This window comes from Camelus dromedarius, chromosome 3, assembly GCF_036321535.1.
Source record: "Camelus dromedarius isolate mCamDro1 chromosome 3, mCamDro1.pat, whole genome shotgun sequence".
NCBI lineage: Eukaryota > Metazoa > Chordata > Mammalia > Artiodactyla > Camelidae > Camelus > Camelus dromedarius.
The window spans coordinates 5310225-5330354 of NC_087438.1; the positions used below are offsets into that span (position 1 = coordinate 5310225).

Sequence of the window (20130 nt, forward strand, 5' to 3'; positions counted from 1 at the left end):
CTGAATTCAGGGAGGACCTGAGGTCAGCGCCTCAGTCGTGCCTGGTGCTCATCACACGCTCCATAAATGTTTGTTGAGTTCCGTTGTCGTGAAACCCTTAGCAGATCCAAACGCAAAGCTTTTATGGAAAAGTTTCCATGCTTATGGAAACGTATTTAATTTTTACTGTAAGAGTTGACTCTTGGAAAGTGTAAATGATTTTCACCTAGAACTCTGCCTCCAAAATGAGTGCCTCTTCTAGAGTGTTCCTCGTAAGTGTTCATTTCAGCATATTTGCAGGACTTGTGTGAGCATCACAAGAGTGTATGTGTGTGTACGTATGAAATCGCACGTATGCACAATAAAGTGTCTTGTCGGGTCAGAGCCGCAGTTCAGATAAGCCGGCACCTTGGGTGGGCAGCTGCCTGGTCGCTTTGCACGCTCCAGAGGGACAAAGCCTCCCAGTGCCGTCCAGCGCGCAGGGCAGGCCAGCAGCACCCAGACAGATGCTCTGCGTCCCCTGGTACCCCGACCAGTGTGAAAGACGGTCTCAGCTCTGTCCCACTTGAAGCCTCAGCCCCTCACAAACTGAGGACCATTGATTCCCCCGAATGTACTGGCAGCGGAAACCCAAGTGGGTCTGATGTCGTATAATGTAGGTTCACTCAACCGGAGGAGACGCTTTGTGACCCAGCTGGAAGAAATTACATCAGAAGAAAGAAGCAATCTTGTTCCTTGACAAAGTTTAGCCAATCACAATCATAACAGTACTCATTAAAAAAAAAAACAAAGAATGTGCAAGATCAGCCTCAGCAGGTCTTCAGGCAGGCCTCCTGCTTTCTGAAGCCACTTCCGTGCCCACCCTCTAGAGCCTTCCTGCTAAAGGGGTCTTAGGAAGCGCGGTTGTTGGCTTCGCTTGATTTCCATGAAGGCGGTTTGTGCGTTGTCTGTTGCGCTGTGGCATTTAGTGTGCACAGAATGCTTGGTTACCGCCTTTCTGTGTGAGGGTAATGTTTAACGTCAGCGTAACGGCTTGTGTTGTAATTTTCCCAACACGTTTCCGAAATCAAATAGGGGGAAGTGTCATGCTGTACTCAAAAATCAAAAGAGACACTTTTTTAAATGGAAGCTGTTACGCATGTATTTTTTAATTAGCTTCCCTCCCATTCTGTTGTGCCCTGCTCATTAACTCCTCTTGTTCTTTGAGAAGATGTTCTTCTGACCTTATCTGATTTTCCACTTGAGGGTTTAACAGGGACTCCAGGATTGATGTGCCATTCGGTTGTTTTCTGCTGTTGACACAAAACAGTGATTTATACGCAAATAGTCCTGTGTTCATTCATTTACTCATTTAGCAAGCATTTGTGAAAGACTGAGCAGGTTTGCTGGCGTCAGACTTACCAAGACCCAGGGCACAGGGTCACCCCTCAAAGCCCTGCAGGAGGGGAGGAGAAATCACTGCACAGACGCCCTGTGGTCTCGACATGTGAAGTGGAGAAGGGCAGCAGAGACAAAAGGCATGTTGTGTTGGACAGAAGCATCTCGAGTTTTCTGGAGGAAGTGACACTTGACGCCTGAGCTAAATCTTGGAGGAAACTAAGAGAAGGAGAAGGAAAGCTTCACGATGCGGTAGCAGGGCGCGGGGTCAGAGGTGGACTTAGTTCTCAGCACCGTCAGGACCCCGGCACCCTGCAGGAGGCCTTCAGGGTAAAGAGGCTTGAGTGGAAGGTCAGATTTCCTGAGAGGCAACTTACAGTGGTGGGGCTAGGCCCCAGCGAAGGGCTGCGAGCAATGGCTGTGGGATCGGATACGTTCTGGTGGTGTGTCGAGGATTCATGGAGACAGGGAGGCCCAACGGTGAATCCTGCAGAGCCAAACCAGAGCTGGCCGTGCCCGGGAAGGACGGAGCTCAGGGCAGAGGTTTTGACTCAGCCTGGGTACGTGGTGTTGACTGAAAACAAATTCACAGGAGAGCTGTGAATTGAGTTTTACTGGGGGCAGAATGAGGACTGCAGCCAGGGAGACAGGCTCTCAGAGAGCTCTGAGGAACTGGCCTGAAGAGGCAGGGGGCGAGCTCAGTATATACATGATTTCTGTGAAAGGGGATGAGTGTTGCTGCAGGCCACTGGGAGTGAATGTCACCGTTAGTGGTGTTAGTGCCTTTCTAGATAGGAGAAGATGCAAGAAATGGGGCAAATAAAGTCTCCTCCTGATAGTATCTAGCTCTCTGTTCAGCCAGTTTTCCCAGAGCACAGAGCGCCTCCTTCCTGACCTCCGCCCTGAGCACCTCGCGGGGTGTGCTGTGGGTCAGCGACCACAGTGGCTCGGGACCTCATCCTTGCAGAGGCAGATGGCAAGCGCCAGCTTTTAGGTGGCAGCGAGGTGACAGGAGAAAGCACGTACCATGTATCTGCAAGGAGGATTTCCAGAAGCTTCTGTCGGAGGTGCAGAGCAGGCAGGGAGGGGAGCTTTGTGGGTGGAGGGTGCTGGGGCCATTCTCTCCGCAACAGCATTTTTCTCTCCAGGGGCTGGGCGCTCCTGGGAGAGTCATCTCGTTACAGATGTGTGTGCTGGATAGTTAATACTCAGAATGAGATTGCCATGTTGGTTTCTCCCACATTTGTTTAAAAAAAAACAACAGTTAAGAAAGAGGTAATGTAAAAAGTTCTAAAGGGGAGAACCACGGGCCCCTTGGTGCAGGAAGGGTGCTGCGGAGGTGATGAAGGATGGGTGATCCCAGCTGAGCTACGTGTGAGTGGAGGGACCTCCGTGCACGACTCGGTGACCGGCAGACGACAGGGCTCCAGCTTCCACTCAGAGAGACCTCCTGTCCAGCATCACTGACAGCAGCTCTGGGCCCAGGGACCCCCTTCCCCGATGCCCCAGGGTCACCCAGGGCCTCGCTGCACAGCCGGGCCAGGCAGGCCTAGGGATGCAGCGCCGCGTAGGGAGGAGTGTCAGTCATCCGGGGCTGCCCTGCAAAGTGCCACCCGCTGGACAGGTTAAACAACAAAACTGGTCTTCTCACAGCTCTGAAGTCTAGAAGTCAGAGATCAGGTGCCTGGACGGTGGTGTCTGGTGAAAACTCGCCTTGACTTGCAGAGGGCAGCCTCCATGCCATGTGCTCGTGTGGCCTCTGCTGGGGGCCGCGCAGAGGAAGGGAGGGAGCAAGCTCCCCAGTGTCTCCTCTTTCCTAAGACGCTTGTTGTCTTGGGTCAGGGCCCCACCCTTAGGACTTAATTTAACTTGACGCCCTCAGAGGCCCCATCTCCAGAGACAGCCACACGGAGGGTTAGGCCTCCGACGCGTGAGCTGGCGGGAGTACAAACACTCCACTGTCATTAACAAGAGGAAGGTGGCCTTCTCCCTGCTTTAGCTTCCCCTCTGCTGCCGGAACCTGCATCCTACATTTCAGGATATCTCTGCTCCTCACCTCAAGTCAGGATCTTGTTTAGAATTGTCTTTATTGGCCTCGGCCTAGCCCCAAAACAACTGCACGTAAATTGATAAAGAAACTTATTTACAGCCCAGGGGTGGGGCTGACTTTCTCCAGGCCGGAGACCACATGGGTCAGGACCGATGTCAGGAGACCGTGCATGAAACACACACAGATTCTCTCTTCTCTCTGTGGTTCCGGTTCCCCAGAATATTTGATCTTAACAGCCCACCCAGACCTTTCCTGTTCCAGATACCCAAGTCACAGGAGACATCTCTGAGTTTCTTACAAATCGATAAGAGGACCACAGACACCGTGAGGTCTGCAGGGTCTACTCTCCTTCACTCTGAGGACGAGGGAGGAAGAATTAGGCCCATCAGTCATCGCTCCAAGGAAGAAGCCACAGGCCACACTCCACCTGCTGTGGGAAGAGGCAGGCAAAGGCCACAGCTGTGTGTCCCGTGTTCTTTCCTTAAATATCTTTGCTGCAAGGGGTTTTGCTTCAGGACTAACCGGTATAAGACAGTCTTACCATAAAGGAGCAAGAAAATAAAATGAAGAAAGAGGCATTAAAATGGACATCATGACACATTAATAACAAAATTTTTAAAGATCTGATTGTGAAAAATAAAAATACCAAAGATATTTGGGTGCCCTTGAAATGTGTGTAGATACAGGGTCGTGGCTGTATTTGAGGGAATCTCAGAGAAAGCAGTGATGCTCTCTTTCTCAAGGTCCATCGCCAAGGATTCGGGACCTAATGTAGAACATGGGTTCTTTAGGATATAAACAACTTCTGCTCCATGTCTCTTCTGATCTCCCTGCGAGTAGAACGAACAGTGGAGGGACACTGCTGTTTCTTACCAACGTGTGTTAACGTAAATACCTGGTGATGCGCAGCTCAGCTATACTGACGTGTCCTGTCACGCCCAGTCCCCACAGTTCACCAAGTCATCTGAACCAAATTCTGTGCCAAATACTACAACTCTGTCCACATCATGTCCTTTGCTGTCAAATGGCAAAAAAAATTTTCACCACTTTCGAGAAATTTATACCCATGAGGAATCACGCGGCCATCCCCTCTGGAGGAGTGATGGGAGTTGATTCTTCTGTTACCTCCAGCTTCTAACACTGCACGATGGATCTGGTAGAGAACATGGCAAGAGAACAAGGTGTTGTATCTGAATCAGACAAAGAACCGGTGGTGAATGGTCTTGAAGACGGTTGTGGATGACTAGCCGCCTTTTATACATGTGCCACAGCTTGGTACATTTTTGGTTTTTGACAGATGGAGAGATGAAAAATTTGCAAAAATTGGTATGTTATCATTTTCTAGTGTAATGAATCCAAAACTGAATCAACCATTGATTTCATCTATTGTGGCAAAAACGGCGCGGCCTTATGGCTAATTAGTTGTGTAGCGTGACTGTTTGCAACAAAGATTCTTACTGGCTAATACCTAAAACCAACAACTGAAATTCAGTCATTTCCCTGAGGGATCAAGCCTTAGCACCTGTGCTCGGTGCCAGGGACACCAGGAAGGTCAGGCCTGGTCTTGAGCACCTCCTGTCCATGTGCGGGTCACAGACAGGTAACCACAACCTAGACTGGAAATATGGGGGCCCTGCTAACTAGTGTGGAGCTGGTTTTATTTCCACTTCATAAATTACACCCATATTTTATTTCCAAGTTTATATTATCCAGGAGCATTTTTGGATTAGACTTCTCATTCTCAATAAAGAAGAAAACTGTTTTTAATAAATTACCAGCATACAATATTCATAGTTTGATATCCAGAACAAGTATGCAGTTCTTAAAATGAGAATCGTGAACATGTACCTTGCATTTCATTTTCTGCTCCTTTGATTCTTCCAACTAGTCCCATATTTCTGCACCTGGTGCAGTCATAAGAAACACCCCCAAAAAAGTTCATTTCACTGATACCTTGAATCAAGAAGTATTTTTATAGATCTCACTTTGAATGCCAATCATTCTAGAATCCATTCCTGGCTTCTGTGCCTCAGTTGAAATTGCACTGACTGTAGCTTCGTCTCCTGGATTATTTAAGCTCACGCGCGTGAGAGTCTGTGGATCTGCCCAGAGGCCCGGGGCCCGTGGCTGTCCGGGTGGACCTGGAGATGTTCCTCCTCAAACGCGCTGGCCTCCTGGGTTAACTTGGTAATCCTAGTGTGAAGCGTCAGTGCACGTTCAGACCCGAATCTGCAATCGGGAGGTGACTGTTCCTGTTGATCACAGGGTGATGTGTGACAGCTCACCTGGCCTTTATTCCTGGATCCTCAAAGGTGTTCCCTATTTACCTTTATCTCCCAAATACATCGCAGGTAGTCAGAATCCACAGAAATATGGCCAGTGGATTGGAAAAATACCATATTTGAGAATTCGTGGGAATTGATCATTGTTTGCATACGTACAACATTTTATATACATAAAACATAATTTTCTGTCTAGAAATTATATATATATACCTTTTCTATCTATATATAGATATATGTCTAGATATAGATGTATAGTTACATATATATGCAGGTATCTATGCATATATACTACATGCATATACATATGTAATTCAGGTTATTATTTTTTTAATCTTAAAAGTCTTTATTTTTAAAACATCAGAAAGTAGAAATAAAAATTCCTCAGTGTAATGACTTAACCCAGTTGGTTATTTATTTCGTCAACGTTTATTTGCAGATACTTTTCTTGGTGCGTAGATTACAGTTTTTTCTTACATTTCTGTACTCATGATTACGAGAATGTGTATCTGTCTGTTTCACTAAGCTTTATTCCATAAAATGCTGTGTTTATTTTATTGCAAAATGTGTGACTGTGTCAGCCACCGCGAGCCCAGCTGGCACGATCACACGCCCGGTGTGGCTGTTTAACTTGTGAGTGTGCGCAACGTTCTAGTGAAGGGTTTCGTCTCCAAGGTCTTTCTCTAGCTCAACTGCTTTCTTGAAATAGATTTCTGAAAGTCAGTCAACATGTAAGAATGCTTACTTTCATATAATTTTTATTTTTCAACATCTGAGGGGGATGCATGTGTTTGTGTGCCTGCAGCAACGTACTATGTTAGTGGTCTGAACTGATTGCTTCTCATGTTAGAATTTTTACCCAGTTTTCGAAAACGATTCAAGCACAGTTGTTTTTTTTTTACTTTATAGAAATGAAAACCATGACAATGAAAGTACCTTTAGTAAGTGTGAAAGGAGTAAAATCTTCCTGCCTAGAGCGTGAAGCCACCCTGAATGTTTTTGATGCTCTGGGGTGTGTTGCTCACCGTAAGCTAAGAAACATACTGCTTCTCTGTGAACCAAATCCGTTAGGGGATGAAACTGCTGTGTGGTTTCAGTAAAACATCCGGTAGTAAATTTATTGACACAGTTGAGTCCTTTTGGTGACTTATCTCCCTAATTATTCAAGTTGAATAACTTGAGTTTCAGTTGGGTATGACAGTTGATTTGTCATATAGAATTTTCAAAGGAGGACAAGGCAGTGTCTGAATAAGAAAAATGTCTTTGCAGATCCTGTTAACAAACCTGGATTCCATATCCAGTTATTTGGCATTATGAAGAAAGAAGAATGCAAGTCATTTTTAAAAAATAGTTCCAGATGTTTGGTTAGAGATTTGGTTTTATGATGTGTCTGTCCTTTTTTGTTTCCAGGCAATGGCTCAAGTCCGAAGACATTCAGAGAATCTCGTTACTTTTCTACAATAAAATACTAGAGAAAGAAGTAAGCTATTTTCCTTCAAAATCAATCATTTTGCCAAAATATTACTTTTAAAAAATTCCACCATGGAATTGTATTCATGTTTTTTTCACTCATGACATTTAAACTGCTTCTAACCGCGTCAGGTTTCTTCCCAGCTTTTCCTGTGGTGCTTCATGCAGATATGTTTTCCCACATTTCTTGTTGCTACATGTCTGTCTTTGTCTTGTTACCACTCTCAACACCCCTGGTAGTAAATGCTGTCTGTGATACGTGGGGCGATGGAGTTAACAAAGGGAAGGAGTTAGTACTTTGCTTTCTCAGTGGAAAGTTTTCTTAGAAAAGGTTTTAAAAGGAAGACAGATGATCGATTTCTTGAACATGTGTAAGCACATTTGTCTGTCCTTTATGACTGGATCACCACATTCTGTTGATTCTTATTTTATGGTTGGCTTTATTCCTTTGATAGCTATGTAAGTAAAAAGCTAAAGCTCTAAATTGTTCTTAGAAGCAATGATCAGTACATATATGTAAACTAAAAAATATGTGCAGTATATTGTATATACGTATTTACATGCAATATAATGTGTATGTGCAGTCAAACTATAATAATTCTACCTAATAAGCTGAAAAATGAAAAAAAAAGGAAAAGGTTTAAAAGGGAGGCAAAATCCTTTCTGATAAGTTTATAATGTCTTTATACAAATTACTTTAAATTTTTGATAAAAGCATGAGATTTACATTCATCCCCTGTTTGGGAGAATTAGAAACCCTAAACTTTTAAGTTTCGTTGCATCTAAATAGTTTCACATTATGACTCGCAAAGTGAGAGCTATTTCAGGCACAGGTAAATAGGTGGACATTTACTTTGTACATGTCAAGCTTAACATGGATTTGCTAAAATAAATTAAGTAATTATAGCAGAAAGGACAATTGTTCCAGGTTGGCCTTTTGTTTTGTGTCGATCTAGAAAAGAAACAGGTTAGAGGTAAGATGTCCATCATCCAGCCATATAATTACAGCCTTAATTTGAACAAAAGCTACCATATTAGTGGCAGCAGTCACTGCAATGATAGTAAAACTCTGTTGAGGAAATGTAGTTCATTGTTTTATGGATATTGAAATGGACATACCACATATCAAAAATCCTTCCACAATTCGTTAAGGTTGGATCTTACAGTTACACCAGAACTGTCTTTTATATTAGTTAGTGGCCAAGAAGGTCAGTTGTGTGCTTCTAAGTCAGAGCCTTGACTGCAGTAAGTTTACCAAATTGCTGTTTTATATAATTTTTTATTATTTTTATTATTATTATTATTATTATTATTATTATTATTATTATTATTATTAATGGCTATTTTATCTTTGAACAACTTATACATTAATGACTACTTATTGTTTAAATGTTAAATTATTTCCTTCCTGATAAAAATCTTTTTCTTTTATTAATACCACTCCTTTCCTTTATTAATACCATGGAGAGGTTCCAACTCATGTCTCTATACACAGCGCAGAAGACAAGGGCATAATTGAAAGCATAAAACATGATCACATTTTAGTAATTATGCTAATATAGCTTCTTCATCAGGATGTAAATTATCCTGGCTATTAAGTCACAAAATTCACCCAAAAATATTCTAGTAAACAGAAAGTGATCATCATTCAAACAGGAAGCTTTTGCTGACGTTCCCCATGTGAGCATTTGCAGAGGCCGGCTCTGAGGCAGACATTAGACAGCACTGAGACTCAAGCTCACTTTCTGTCCTCCTATTCCCAGCCTGCTCTTCAGGCTGGCAGGAGGGGTAAAAGACAGCAAGACAGAGGGGAGGAGTCAGACCACCAGAGATCCGCCATCCACACCAAAACCCCGGAGGCTAAACCCAAGAAATACACACCTAACTTCCCAGCACTTGGGAAACTGCAGATGTAGCTAATGCAACCTGTCAGCGTTGTCAGGAGGTTTCTATAGCATTGCCACAAACACTTTATTTCCATTCATTTTTTTAGAGAACCCTCTTTTGAGAGGCAGTAGAGACTCACGGTTGGAAGCCTGGGTTTGGAGCCAGTCTACCTGGATGAAGATCCTGGTTTTGCCATGTGCTGTGTATTTCTGAATGTTAATCAGTCATTCTGGTCCAAAGTTCCTTTATCCAAAACTTGGGACAATAATAGTTCCTGTCTTTGGCAGTTGTTGTGAGGATTAAGTGAGTTAGTCCATGGAAGCGTGGAGAGTACCCAGCACACCATCACCATCATAAAGGTGATATGTGACAGACCACTATCACATCATGATTGCAGCACTGGCCAGCTTGTCCGGCTAACTCAAGCAGGGACAGTCCCAACCAGGCAGCCACATTGATCCATTTATGATCCTCGATGTTATGGAAAGTTGCTTGAACCTGCCAATTATGCTGGATGAGTAGCTAGGGTGTCCAGCAGCCAGCCCCAGACAGGCAAACAGAACGATCGGAGACCTAGAACAGAGCCTGCTGGTCTTCTGTCTTGTAAATTCACTCACTATAATAAAATAAAATACTAAAACGATTAAATCAAATGAGGAAATTGCATTTCCTCAATAGTGTTCAAAAGTAAAATATTATTACGTGAAGTGATTTGCTTTCCCCAAGTAATCGGGGACCTCAGACCCACAAGGGAACCGGGACACCTGCAGGTGACGTCCCTGCAGTCCCCTCACTCATCTTCCTGGCCAGGTGCCCACTCTCCTTGATGGAGTGATCTGAGTGCCTTTAAATGGGTTTCTGAACAGTTGGACTCATAAAACTCATGGCCGTCAGAGTCCCTCCTTCACCGCTCATTTGGAGGGAGGAAGCTCACACTGCTGGAGATGAGCAGCCCTTGTCCTTAGCTCATGTTTTGCCACAATCTACAAGTGACGAGTGTGATGCGTGAACTAGATACGGTCAGGCTACCGGATGATCGTTTCAGCCCTTCTCTTAGAAAGCCCCTCATTCCTGGTTTCTTTCCTCCCGTCAGTACCGAGCCACGGCACTGCCAGCGTTCAAGTATTACGTGACCTGCGCCTGCCTCATCTTCTTCTGCATCTTCATCGTGCAGATCCTGGTGTTACCCAAGTAAGTGCGCACGGCTCTCCTCTGCGGTTCTCACTGGGCGTGCCTCTCTGCTGGGGCCCGGGCGTACTGAAGGGTATGAGAGGATGGATAATTTCCACCAGAGCGCTTATGTAACATGGTGGAGGGGGGAGCAGGGAGGGGACGCAGGGCGGGGCAGGTTAATTCAGGATCCACGAAGCTGAGCGCCCCCCACTACCCGCGTGTCACACTTAGTTACAGTAATTCTGGATTTTCAAGGTGGACATGTTGATTCACCTTATTGGGATGTTTTTAAATAAATTTAGCCATTTTACTTTGATTTCCATACTATGCTGATACTTATGTGTAAGAAACATAATCCAATCAACTTTACCCAGAAAGGGCAACATCACCAGATGTTGCCTCTAGTAAACAAGTAACCCTGTTGTATATTGAAAGGACAAAGCCTGCAGTGGGCTCACTTGCCCACCCACCCGTCCTGACCTCATGTTCCCCTCCCTCAAGTCCACCCTCTCCGCCGTCTCTGATGGTTGCGAGTCCCTGTCCAGCTCGCCCCTCCCCAGAGAGACCTGGAACAGACAGGAGAACTGAGTAACCAGATTGCACATCTTCACATTTGTCCACCTACTGGGAAAATCCAGGAATCACTCTGATTCCTATGTCGTCTTTCCCTCGTACCTTCTTAGTGAGTGCGATTTAAGTCAGCTGACTTCCTTTAAAGAAACGGATTCTTTCTCATTGTACAGTCTAAAGGAAAAGAAGACTCTTGTCCCTCTTCCAACAGCTGGGGATCAGAAGGAACTTTTAAGACACGTTTCCTTTCCCCTGATCATTGCGTGTTTTGCAAAGGCCGCAGTGACCGTCTCCAGTCTAGCTGGCATTCCTTGTGTGGTTGCGTTTAACTTCAGCAGGACCGCCCGCATTTGTGGGCAACTTGAGTTGCTGAGGCTGGGTTACAGTTGGTCTTATGAAGATGTGAGCAAACTAGAAGGAAATGGTCTGCCTTCCCCTCTGTACTCCAAACAACACCAAACAGTGTTCTGGGCACTGAGCCAATACCAGGTATTTGTAGATTAATGACAAATCAAAGTGTTCCTCATACATGTATGGTTCCAAAGCTCTCCACCCACTTTTAGAAGAAGTTCCACTGGGCGTCCCCTCCCTCCCCCATAAATTAGCATTGAAATACGTTCGCCAGATGAGTTCTTCCTGTCGACCTACACAGCCTTGACTGAAATCTGTCAGCCTATCAGTGTTCCATCAGCAAAAATGTTAACAAATTGAGCTGCTTTTAAGTTCAGCTGTTGTTGCACAGACAAGGCTCACTGAATAGGAGAGGGGCATTTAGAAAGTGATGTAGGTGAAGCAGGTGTCACCCAGGGACGCAGGCCCTTGTTGATACTCTGAAGTAGATAAGGTCTTGCCTTTTTCTACATCTTCCTATTGGAGGAGTATTTTTATATTTTCTATGTCACGGTGAAGATAGGGTTTCTCTCCTGCTGTTGGGACGGGAGACCATGACTAGGGCATTATAAACGACCAGACCAAAGAAGACAGAAAGACTTCTGGGGACTAGGAAAAACCTGTCATGAAATGACAGTGTTTAAAAAAAAAAAAATCAAGTTGACGTCATCTCTGTCTTTGCTTTTATTTTCTTGTCTCTTTTCTGTTGCATTGCTTATGGGAACCCGTGGAAGTTCATTTTCTCGGGCATCATTACCAATTATTGTGTTTCTCTTGAACAACAAGTTGGACTTTGAGCATGAACACTGTGAAATAGGTGCTGGGTCCTTCTTCCTCTTTGTGTTGGCAGTTAGAAAGCTCAGAATAAGGTCTGTGGACGCCTCTAAGAGTGCTAAGACCTGCACTTCTGTACCAGCCTTGTAGTGTGGTATATCCTATTATATTAGTCTTTTTCCTTCACTTTTCTTTTATTCTAATGTCCTAATTTTTCTTTTTTTCCTTTTAAATATTCTTGCTGTGCAATATTTCAAAGATACAGAAAAAGTACAGCGCTTAATGTAATAAATGTGCATTTGCACACAATCCAGGCTTCACAAACGATAATCCTGTCGTATTTACTGTATGCGCATTTCCATGCTCTTGGGGCCATTATTGGTTGAGTGTATTTCCTGTAAACAATATCCGTTTTTATTTTTCATTTATTCAAAAAGATCTCATATCTTTTTGTATATTAATATGACTTTATTCCATTTGTGTTTTAATTCGTTTATTGCTGTGTGTGGACCTACTTCTACTCTCTTATTTCATGTTTCATTTACTTTGCTTTTCTTTGGTTTTCCCCACACCCGCATCCCCCATCCTCCTAACCTCCGAAAGACGGATCCAGTTTTCTCTATTCTTAATTTTCCTTGACTGGTTAGGAAATACATACAGATATATATAATGGGGAATATTTTATATATGGCAGATGGGGGGGCTCCTATATATTCTTCTTTCAATGATTGGCATTGAAATCTTAACATATATTTTTAATTTAATAAAGCCTAAAGTTAATCCTTATGTCTCTTCTGTGTAACTGTTTCTTAGGATTTTAATTCCAGATGGTAATTATAGTCAGTATTTATTTAGAGTTACCCACATTCTTTACCATTCTATTGGCTCATCGGTGCTTTTTAAAAGTTGTTTCATCAAGTTTGTTCTTGCTGACGTCCGTCATGTATTAGTTCTCTTCTTTATGATCTGTGAGTAGTAATAGCTCCTATTTTTTGTTTGTATTGAAGTATCTTTATCTGCTTTATGTCGCATTGGCGCTTGAATAATAGTTTGGGTATAAAATTCTAGATTAACTCTTATTTCCCCTTAGGATTGCAATGCTATTATTGCACTGAATCTCACTTCTGTTGTTGCTAAGGAAATGTCTTCTGTCAGCACCATTACATGCCTTTTCAGGCAACCTGTCTTTCTCTATGTGTGCTTTGGAGGGGGGGTTGGGGGGGGGGTGGCTGGGTTTTTTAGTACATGGCTTCTAGATACGTATTTGTCCTTATTTCCCTAAGTGACAAGGTGTGATTATTTTTCAATCTGAGGATTCATGTCCTTGCTTAGTTCTCAGTGATTCTTTGCCTGTATCACCTTATGTATTGCTTCTCCTCTCTTTTCTGTGTTCTTTCCTCCTGAAACTCTTAATAATTGTATATTGTGCTGTTCATTCTGTGCTCCAGGTCCTGTCATTTTTCCTCAAAGTTCCCACCTCTTTACTTCTTTGTGTTGCCTTCTGGTGGCTTCCTCACCCACTTTTTCATATCTAAGAAGCCTTTTATCTGAATTTTTCCTGTAATTCTATATTGTACCTGTGAATTTACTTTTTCCCTTTTATTTTCAGATTTGAAACATATTATCTGAAGGTGTGACCTGTTTTATTATGTTATTTATGTTCATATATGTGTGAATCCTGTTATTTAGTCTGCCTGTTGTCTGTTTCATGGGCATGTGTGTCTTTGGTGTCATCTGTCACTTCTACTGCAAGTTCATCAAAGCAAGGGTCTTGGTCCATGGTAACCTCCGATGTTCTGAGTCGTTAAGGCATCACTGTGATGTGGTTTTCACTGTGTCTCTGCCAGGTACCTCTGGGGTTCACCAGTGCAACTCACAATATATTTTTAAAATCCTTAGGTCAAGATTCCTTTACTAAACAGGTCACGTGAATTTCATTAGCCCCATAATATGGGTCAGGGTTGGGGGTCTTAGTTTTCCAAGGTTACTCTTTTTCCACTTATGACCCTACACGTACAGTCGGCTTCCCTGAAAATTACTCGACTGTTGGGCGTAGTTTTTATGTTTCCTGTTTCCTGGCTGGACAGCGCTTAATGGCTTCTGACTGTATTCAAGAGCTCAGTTCTAATTTTCGACTAAAATATCTGTGACCATCACCTACCTTGTAGACATTACACGTCACACCCTAAGGCCTGTATCAGCCCCTGGTCCCCCGGGCCATTTAGCATCAACACCTCGCAGCTTCCTGCTCTGAATACCCTCTGTATGTCTGGTGTGTGCTCTTCCTTGCTATGAGTGCATCTGTTTAAAAATAATAATTTTGTTGTATTCTATGAAGCATTTTCATTGAGATAATGGTGCTTCCCACTTTTTCTGATACACCCTCACTTGTTTTTAAATATACTGAATTATGGTTTGGTTTGGTTTGGTCTCCTTTTGGTAAACTGCCTTGTGTTTTTGGGGGGGAGAAAGGAGAGGAATGATTAAATGAGTGAGGAAGTGAATAAATAAAGGAACAAGTGAATGAATAACTAGTAATAGAGGAATTTGTGACCTTGAAAAGACCAGTAAGAGGAAGTATCTCCCTGAAAGAGGGCCTTACATCATCCCTTTTTGGCCCATAGTTTTTGAATCTGGTCTCAGATTTTGAACAGATGTAATTAAATTATTAGTTGGCTTCTTTTTTTGGAATTTTTTTTCACTTCTGTCTGCGTTGTACTATAAATTTATCAGAAATGTAAGCAACCTTCAAAGGCTAGAAATGATCAAGCATGAATTTTTTGCATTTTATTAGTAGTCTCCCTCATATTGTCTGCCAAACTAAGTAGATTATGTTAAATCAGGCATGACAATTACTAAAATAAAGATGAATTTTTTCCAATAAAGTTCAGTTAAATATCATGTGTTTCATTAGCCCAAGTAAAATTAAGAATAATTATTCCTTAAGGAAAATTACTAGCAAATTACAGTCTTAAATATCTTAGAACTACTTCGTCTACTTAGATTCTTTAATATGCATTCAATTACTCATGTCAATAATCAATGCTTATTAATTCTTTAATACTCATTTCAAAAGAGTCACTCAATTTGTTTTCATCTTCAGAAAGGAAAAAAAAATAGGAGAAAGTTTAATGGTAAAATTGTTCGTGTCCATTGAAAGCAGACTTGGATTTCTATACACAAATGATAGTGAATAACTATCGTGAAGGCAGTTTGCTTTGGTGGGCAGCCATATTGGTGGGGCCAAAGTTTGGGTACCATGAGAGTAAATGACTCCCTGCATACTTTGATGCAGTGAGTGTGAATCTTAGAGCAAAGCAAAAAGGAAGGAAGGAAGGAAGGAAAGAAGGAAGAAAGAAAAGAGAAGCAAATAAAAAGAAGATAATTTTCACTGTCTGAGATAAATGAACCATGTAGCTTTTACTGAGATGAACAATATTCAACTTTGGATTCAGGTCATCTGAAAGTAAGAAAAAGCCTCAAAATTAGTAGCCTGGTCATTAGCAGTTTAGCACCTTCCCCATGATCAAAGACAGAGGTAGGGTGATTCTCTGTCCCTTAGATTCCTTGGGCTCCTCAGTCCCTCCAGCACACAGCTCTACTTTCTGTAGACTTTTGTCCTCACCCTCATTCTCAAAATGATAGCATCCACATTCTGAGCAACAGGATCAATGAACAGACCCAGAAGCAGAGGTTCAAAAAGCATTTATACCTGCCATCTCTGAGGATGCCTTCCAGAAACTGCCTCATGACACTTTGGTTTATAACTCAAGACTGAGATCTTAGTCACATGCACAAACCTAGCTGCAAGGGAGGCTGGAATATGTAGCCTTTAGTCTGTGTGACAGGGTGCCTCTCTGAAAATTCTGATATCAGGAAAAAATGGAATTCATGAAAACCAGTACTATCTCCAGGCATAAAAAGTGATTTTTGTTGTAGTTTCCTGGCACAGTGGTCTCGTCCCTGGTGTAGTAAGATTTGAGGAACAACAGCAATCAAAAGGGAGCTGAACATTTTTACTCAGTGAAACAGGACAGTGTACTTTTATGTTGCATCTAGAGGTATATTCTGAGAATTTGCAATAGAAGTAAAAATAAATAAGAGAAATTTATACATGCATTCAGCCAATCATTTGTGGAATCGCTCAAAATCTATTTATTGAGTAGTAGTATTTCTATACCAAGCATAGCTAGAGATGCTGGAAAAGCAGCAGTAACCCCCAAAAGTCCTTTCTCTCATTTAACTTACACTCTATTGGGGGCACAACAATGATGTAATAAACAAATTCATATCAGTTATTTAGTGGTGATAAGTTTTGAGAAAAATTAAAACAGTGGGGAACTGTAGAGTTGAGGAGAGGTGGTATTTCAGATGAGGGCTGTTGGAGACACATCACTGACTCAGTGATATTGAAACAGAAATCTGAGTAAATTGAAATGGGAATGATGTGGATATCTGGCAGAAGAACATTCTAGATGATGGGAGCCACAGGTGTGTTCAAGGACCAGGAAGGAGTGGTGGTGGGAGCAGAGTGAGTTCAGGGAGGGCAGTGGAGATGGGGGCATAGGAACCTGCAGGAGGTGGGGCGTGTTGGCCCTCACAGCTACTGGAGGAACTTTGGACTTGATGCTGAGCGTGATGGGGAGCCCTGGACTACTCCCAGCTGAGGACATGATCTAGTGGTGCTTCAAAGTATTGCTCTTGCTGCTCCAGAAGAGGGTGGGAGGAAATAGGAAGACCGTGTAAGATGATGGTTTGCACTAGAGTGGCAGTGGAGGTGTAAAACGTGGTCAAATTCTGGGATACATTATTAAGAACTGTAAGAAAAGTCTTGCTACTGGATGGGAAATGAAGAATGAGAAAGAGAAGTTCTGTGGGGGTTTTTTTGTTAATTTTGGCTTTTGATTTTGGCCTGAGCAACTGGAAAAATTGGGTAGTCATTTACAGAGGGGGAGAATCCTGGGGAAGGAACAGGTTGGAGAGGGGCATGAAATGAGGGGCACAGCTCCAGGCATCAGTTTGTGTGTGCGTATTAGACATCCAGGCCATGGGGCTTCGCAGAGGCAAGAAGCGCATGTGTGACCCCGTGGTTCATGGGGGAGTGAGGGGTGGGGCCGTAATTCAGAAAAATCAGCACACAGCTAGGATACCTGTGGGAGGGGATGAGCTCACCTAAGGAGTGAGTGTAGAAAGAGAAGACTGTGGACCTCCTGAAAATTCAAGTCTTCTGTCCTTATGCTGCTATGAAATGGAAGCTCTTTGCTCTGCCGGATGGAACCCTTTTTCCCTTTCCCACATCACAGGACCTTCAAGTGGCCAGAACATCACAAAGCTGCTAAGTCTGAGTGTCAGGGAAAGGCTGCTGTAATCTGTCCTGGTGATGGATATTTAAATGCCTTTTCACCTTTTGATTCTTTTTTTCTTTTGCCAAATTCTCCTTCATTTTGAAGTTCTATCACTTGTCACTTAAAAGGGGGGTGGGTATTATTTCTTGCTGACTATAAGGAAGAGTTTTCATCCCTCAGTTCTCATTGTCCTTGTTAAACACTGTGTAACAGATGTGAACAGAGCATTGATCTGTGTCATTCCTGGGGGAGGAAGCTGAGGATACAGAGGGAGGTGGCACATGAAAGTCATCACATTAAATAGAACTCCAGAGAAAAACACCATTATTTACCCAGAGAAATGGTTTATAATTAATATAACTTTTAGACTTTTGGAGAGAGGATGCATATCTCTGCTGGATTTTTCTGTCAGCAAATGTGCTTCGTCGTCTCCATTGGGACCACTTGTAAGCAACAAACTGGCTGGAAAAAGAGAGAGGAGAAAGCACCTTGTCTCAAATCAGCCTTTGCCATATAATGTAACAATACACTTGATTAAAGTGCCAAAGTCAGAAATTACCAGTAAAAAGTGTAATTTTTCTTGCCTCCTGACAAGGGAGAGTCAAGTTTGTTTTTCAGAGTATATAAATCAAATTATGCCTATATGTTAAAAAAAAACAGCTTTGCAACCAGAATGTTAATTAAAATTGATTGTATTACACAAACAACTTGGTGTGCTTAATGAGCCTGAACGTGCTTTTGACAGAACGGGAAGGGTAAATGGTTATAATTAAGAGCTTTAGACCAACCATTACTTCGCCTCGTGGTAGTTCTTGTTCCCTGGGGTGAAAGTTACATCCAACAGACGTGAGTGTCAGTGTGTCATGGACTGGAGCACTGGATAGCCCCTGGTGGCACCCAGCAGGGAGAGTGAGCCACTCTGGGTCTGGATCTCAAGTTATGACATCATATTCTACATATGAGATCATACTATCTACTTGAAGAGACCAATTTACTTCTTCCTGTCCCATTTAGTGCCTTTTATTTCATTTTCCCTGGCTGGAACCTGCAGTGTAACATTCAATAGAAGTTGCCACAGCACACGAGTATTCTTGTTCATGCTCTTAGGAGGAAAGCATCCAGTCTGTCATCATTAAGTGTGATGTTACCTGTCGGTTTTTCATAGATGCCCTTTATCAGGATAAAGGAAATCCCTTTTAATCATCTGCTGAAGGTTTTTATAATGAAAGGGGGTTGGACTTTTTCCTATTGAGCTTTTGAGATGACCATGTGGGGTTTTTTCCCCTTATCGTATTAATACATTGTATCACATAAATTGATTTTCAGATATTAAACCAACCTTGCATTTCTCAGATAAATCCCACTTGGTCATAGTATATAATCCTTTTTATATGGACTAGATTTGGTTTGCTAATATTTCATCAAAGGTGTTTGTATCTATATTTGTAAGACATATTGGTGTCCAGTTTTGTTTTCTTATGATGTTCTTGTCTGATACTGGTATCAGGGTGATACTGGACTCATGGAATTAGTTGGTAACTGTTCCATCCCATTTATTTTCTGGAGCAGTTTTGAAAAAGTGGCATTAATTCTTCTTTAAGTGTTATGTAGAATTCACCACTGAAGCCATCTGAGAATGTGCTTTTTCTTTGTGAATAGTTTTAATTTTTGCTTTGTTTTTTAATTCCTAATTCAATCTCTTTACTTTTATAGGTCTGTTTGGGTTTTCTGTTTCTTATTGAGTCACATCTGATAGTTGTGGCATAACATACTTTTAAGATAATGCGCATTCCTGCTTTAAAGGGCACATGTCATCCATTCCACCAAAACAAAAAACAATGGTATTAGTATCACTGTTTTCCTTTACCAATTCCTTGTCCCGCTTTAATGGATTCTGACATTTGAGAAAAAGCAAAGTAGGGAACATGAGATGCATCCAGAAAAAAGATCACCAGGTGCTCTTCACTGTATCCAGTGGAGCATTATAAAATGTGGGAGTCAAATTTTAACACCCTTATTTTTCTCTCGGACTCTCATATAGCTGTTTGATCCAACTCTAGAATGTCCAGAGACTATATCCACCATCTTCATGGTGGAATGATTATTCCTAAAAACAAAAATTAAAATGCATTCCAGAAAACAAGAGCCTATGAAACTCACTGTATTACAAGGATCTTTTTTTTAAACTCAGCTTCACAAAATAAGTCACGTGACTTGAAAGGAGATTGACCCATGCTAATTCTCATTACATCTCTTGAGATTTGTGTAGTTAAAGGCCAGTATAATCCATAATCACCCATTCATAAGGAAATTCAGATACGGCATAACCTATGGAATATGTAGGTATTTTCTCAATACTTCTAATGAAAACTGAATGGTTTGCTCTTTATCAAAGGAAAAAGGAAGAAAGTTGGAAAAGTATCTGATTCTAATTATTCCTAGAATTCCATCTAACCACTCATGGTATCATACTACATAGAAAAAATGTGAGTTGATGGATTAGAGTCCTATAAAGAAAGCAGAAATGTCCTCAGGCATTTCAACAAGCAAATTTGATAAAGGAAAGTGTTTATCGAATGAGAGGAAAGCTGAGAAACAGAACAGGGGATGGGAAAGCAACCAAGAGGAACAGGAGAACTTGCTACCACCCTAAGTTTGAAATGACACAGGGTGGATGTGGTGTCACCGGAAACTCAGGCTCCTGCACCTTCCTGCAGACACGGGACCATGAGTAGGCAGAACGCGTGCCGGACATGGACCTGGAACCTCAGGGACAGCAGGAGTGGCAGCCCTTTCAGAAAACGACTGCTGAATAGAGAGCAAGAAAAAGTGC

The 20130-nt window shown here is 42.3% G+C and overlaps 1 protein-coding gene across 2 annotated transcripts in view; it reads left to right on the plus strand.

The window, feature by feature from the left end:
* Positions 1–20130, plus strand: part of ADCY2 (adenylate cyclase 2) — a 378996-nt gene that overhangs the window by 275851 nt on the left and 83015 nt on the right. For both annotated transcript variants that reach the window (XM_064479397.1, XM_064479401.1), the window contains exons 13-14: positions 7099–7168; positions 10139–10236. In XM_064479397.1, coding sequence (XP_064335467.1) covers positions 7099–7168; positions 10139–10236 — 168 coding nt within the window. The remainder of the gene's footprint in view (positions 1–7098; positions 7169–10138; positions 10237–20130) is intronic.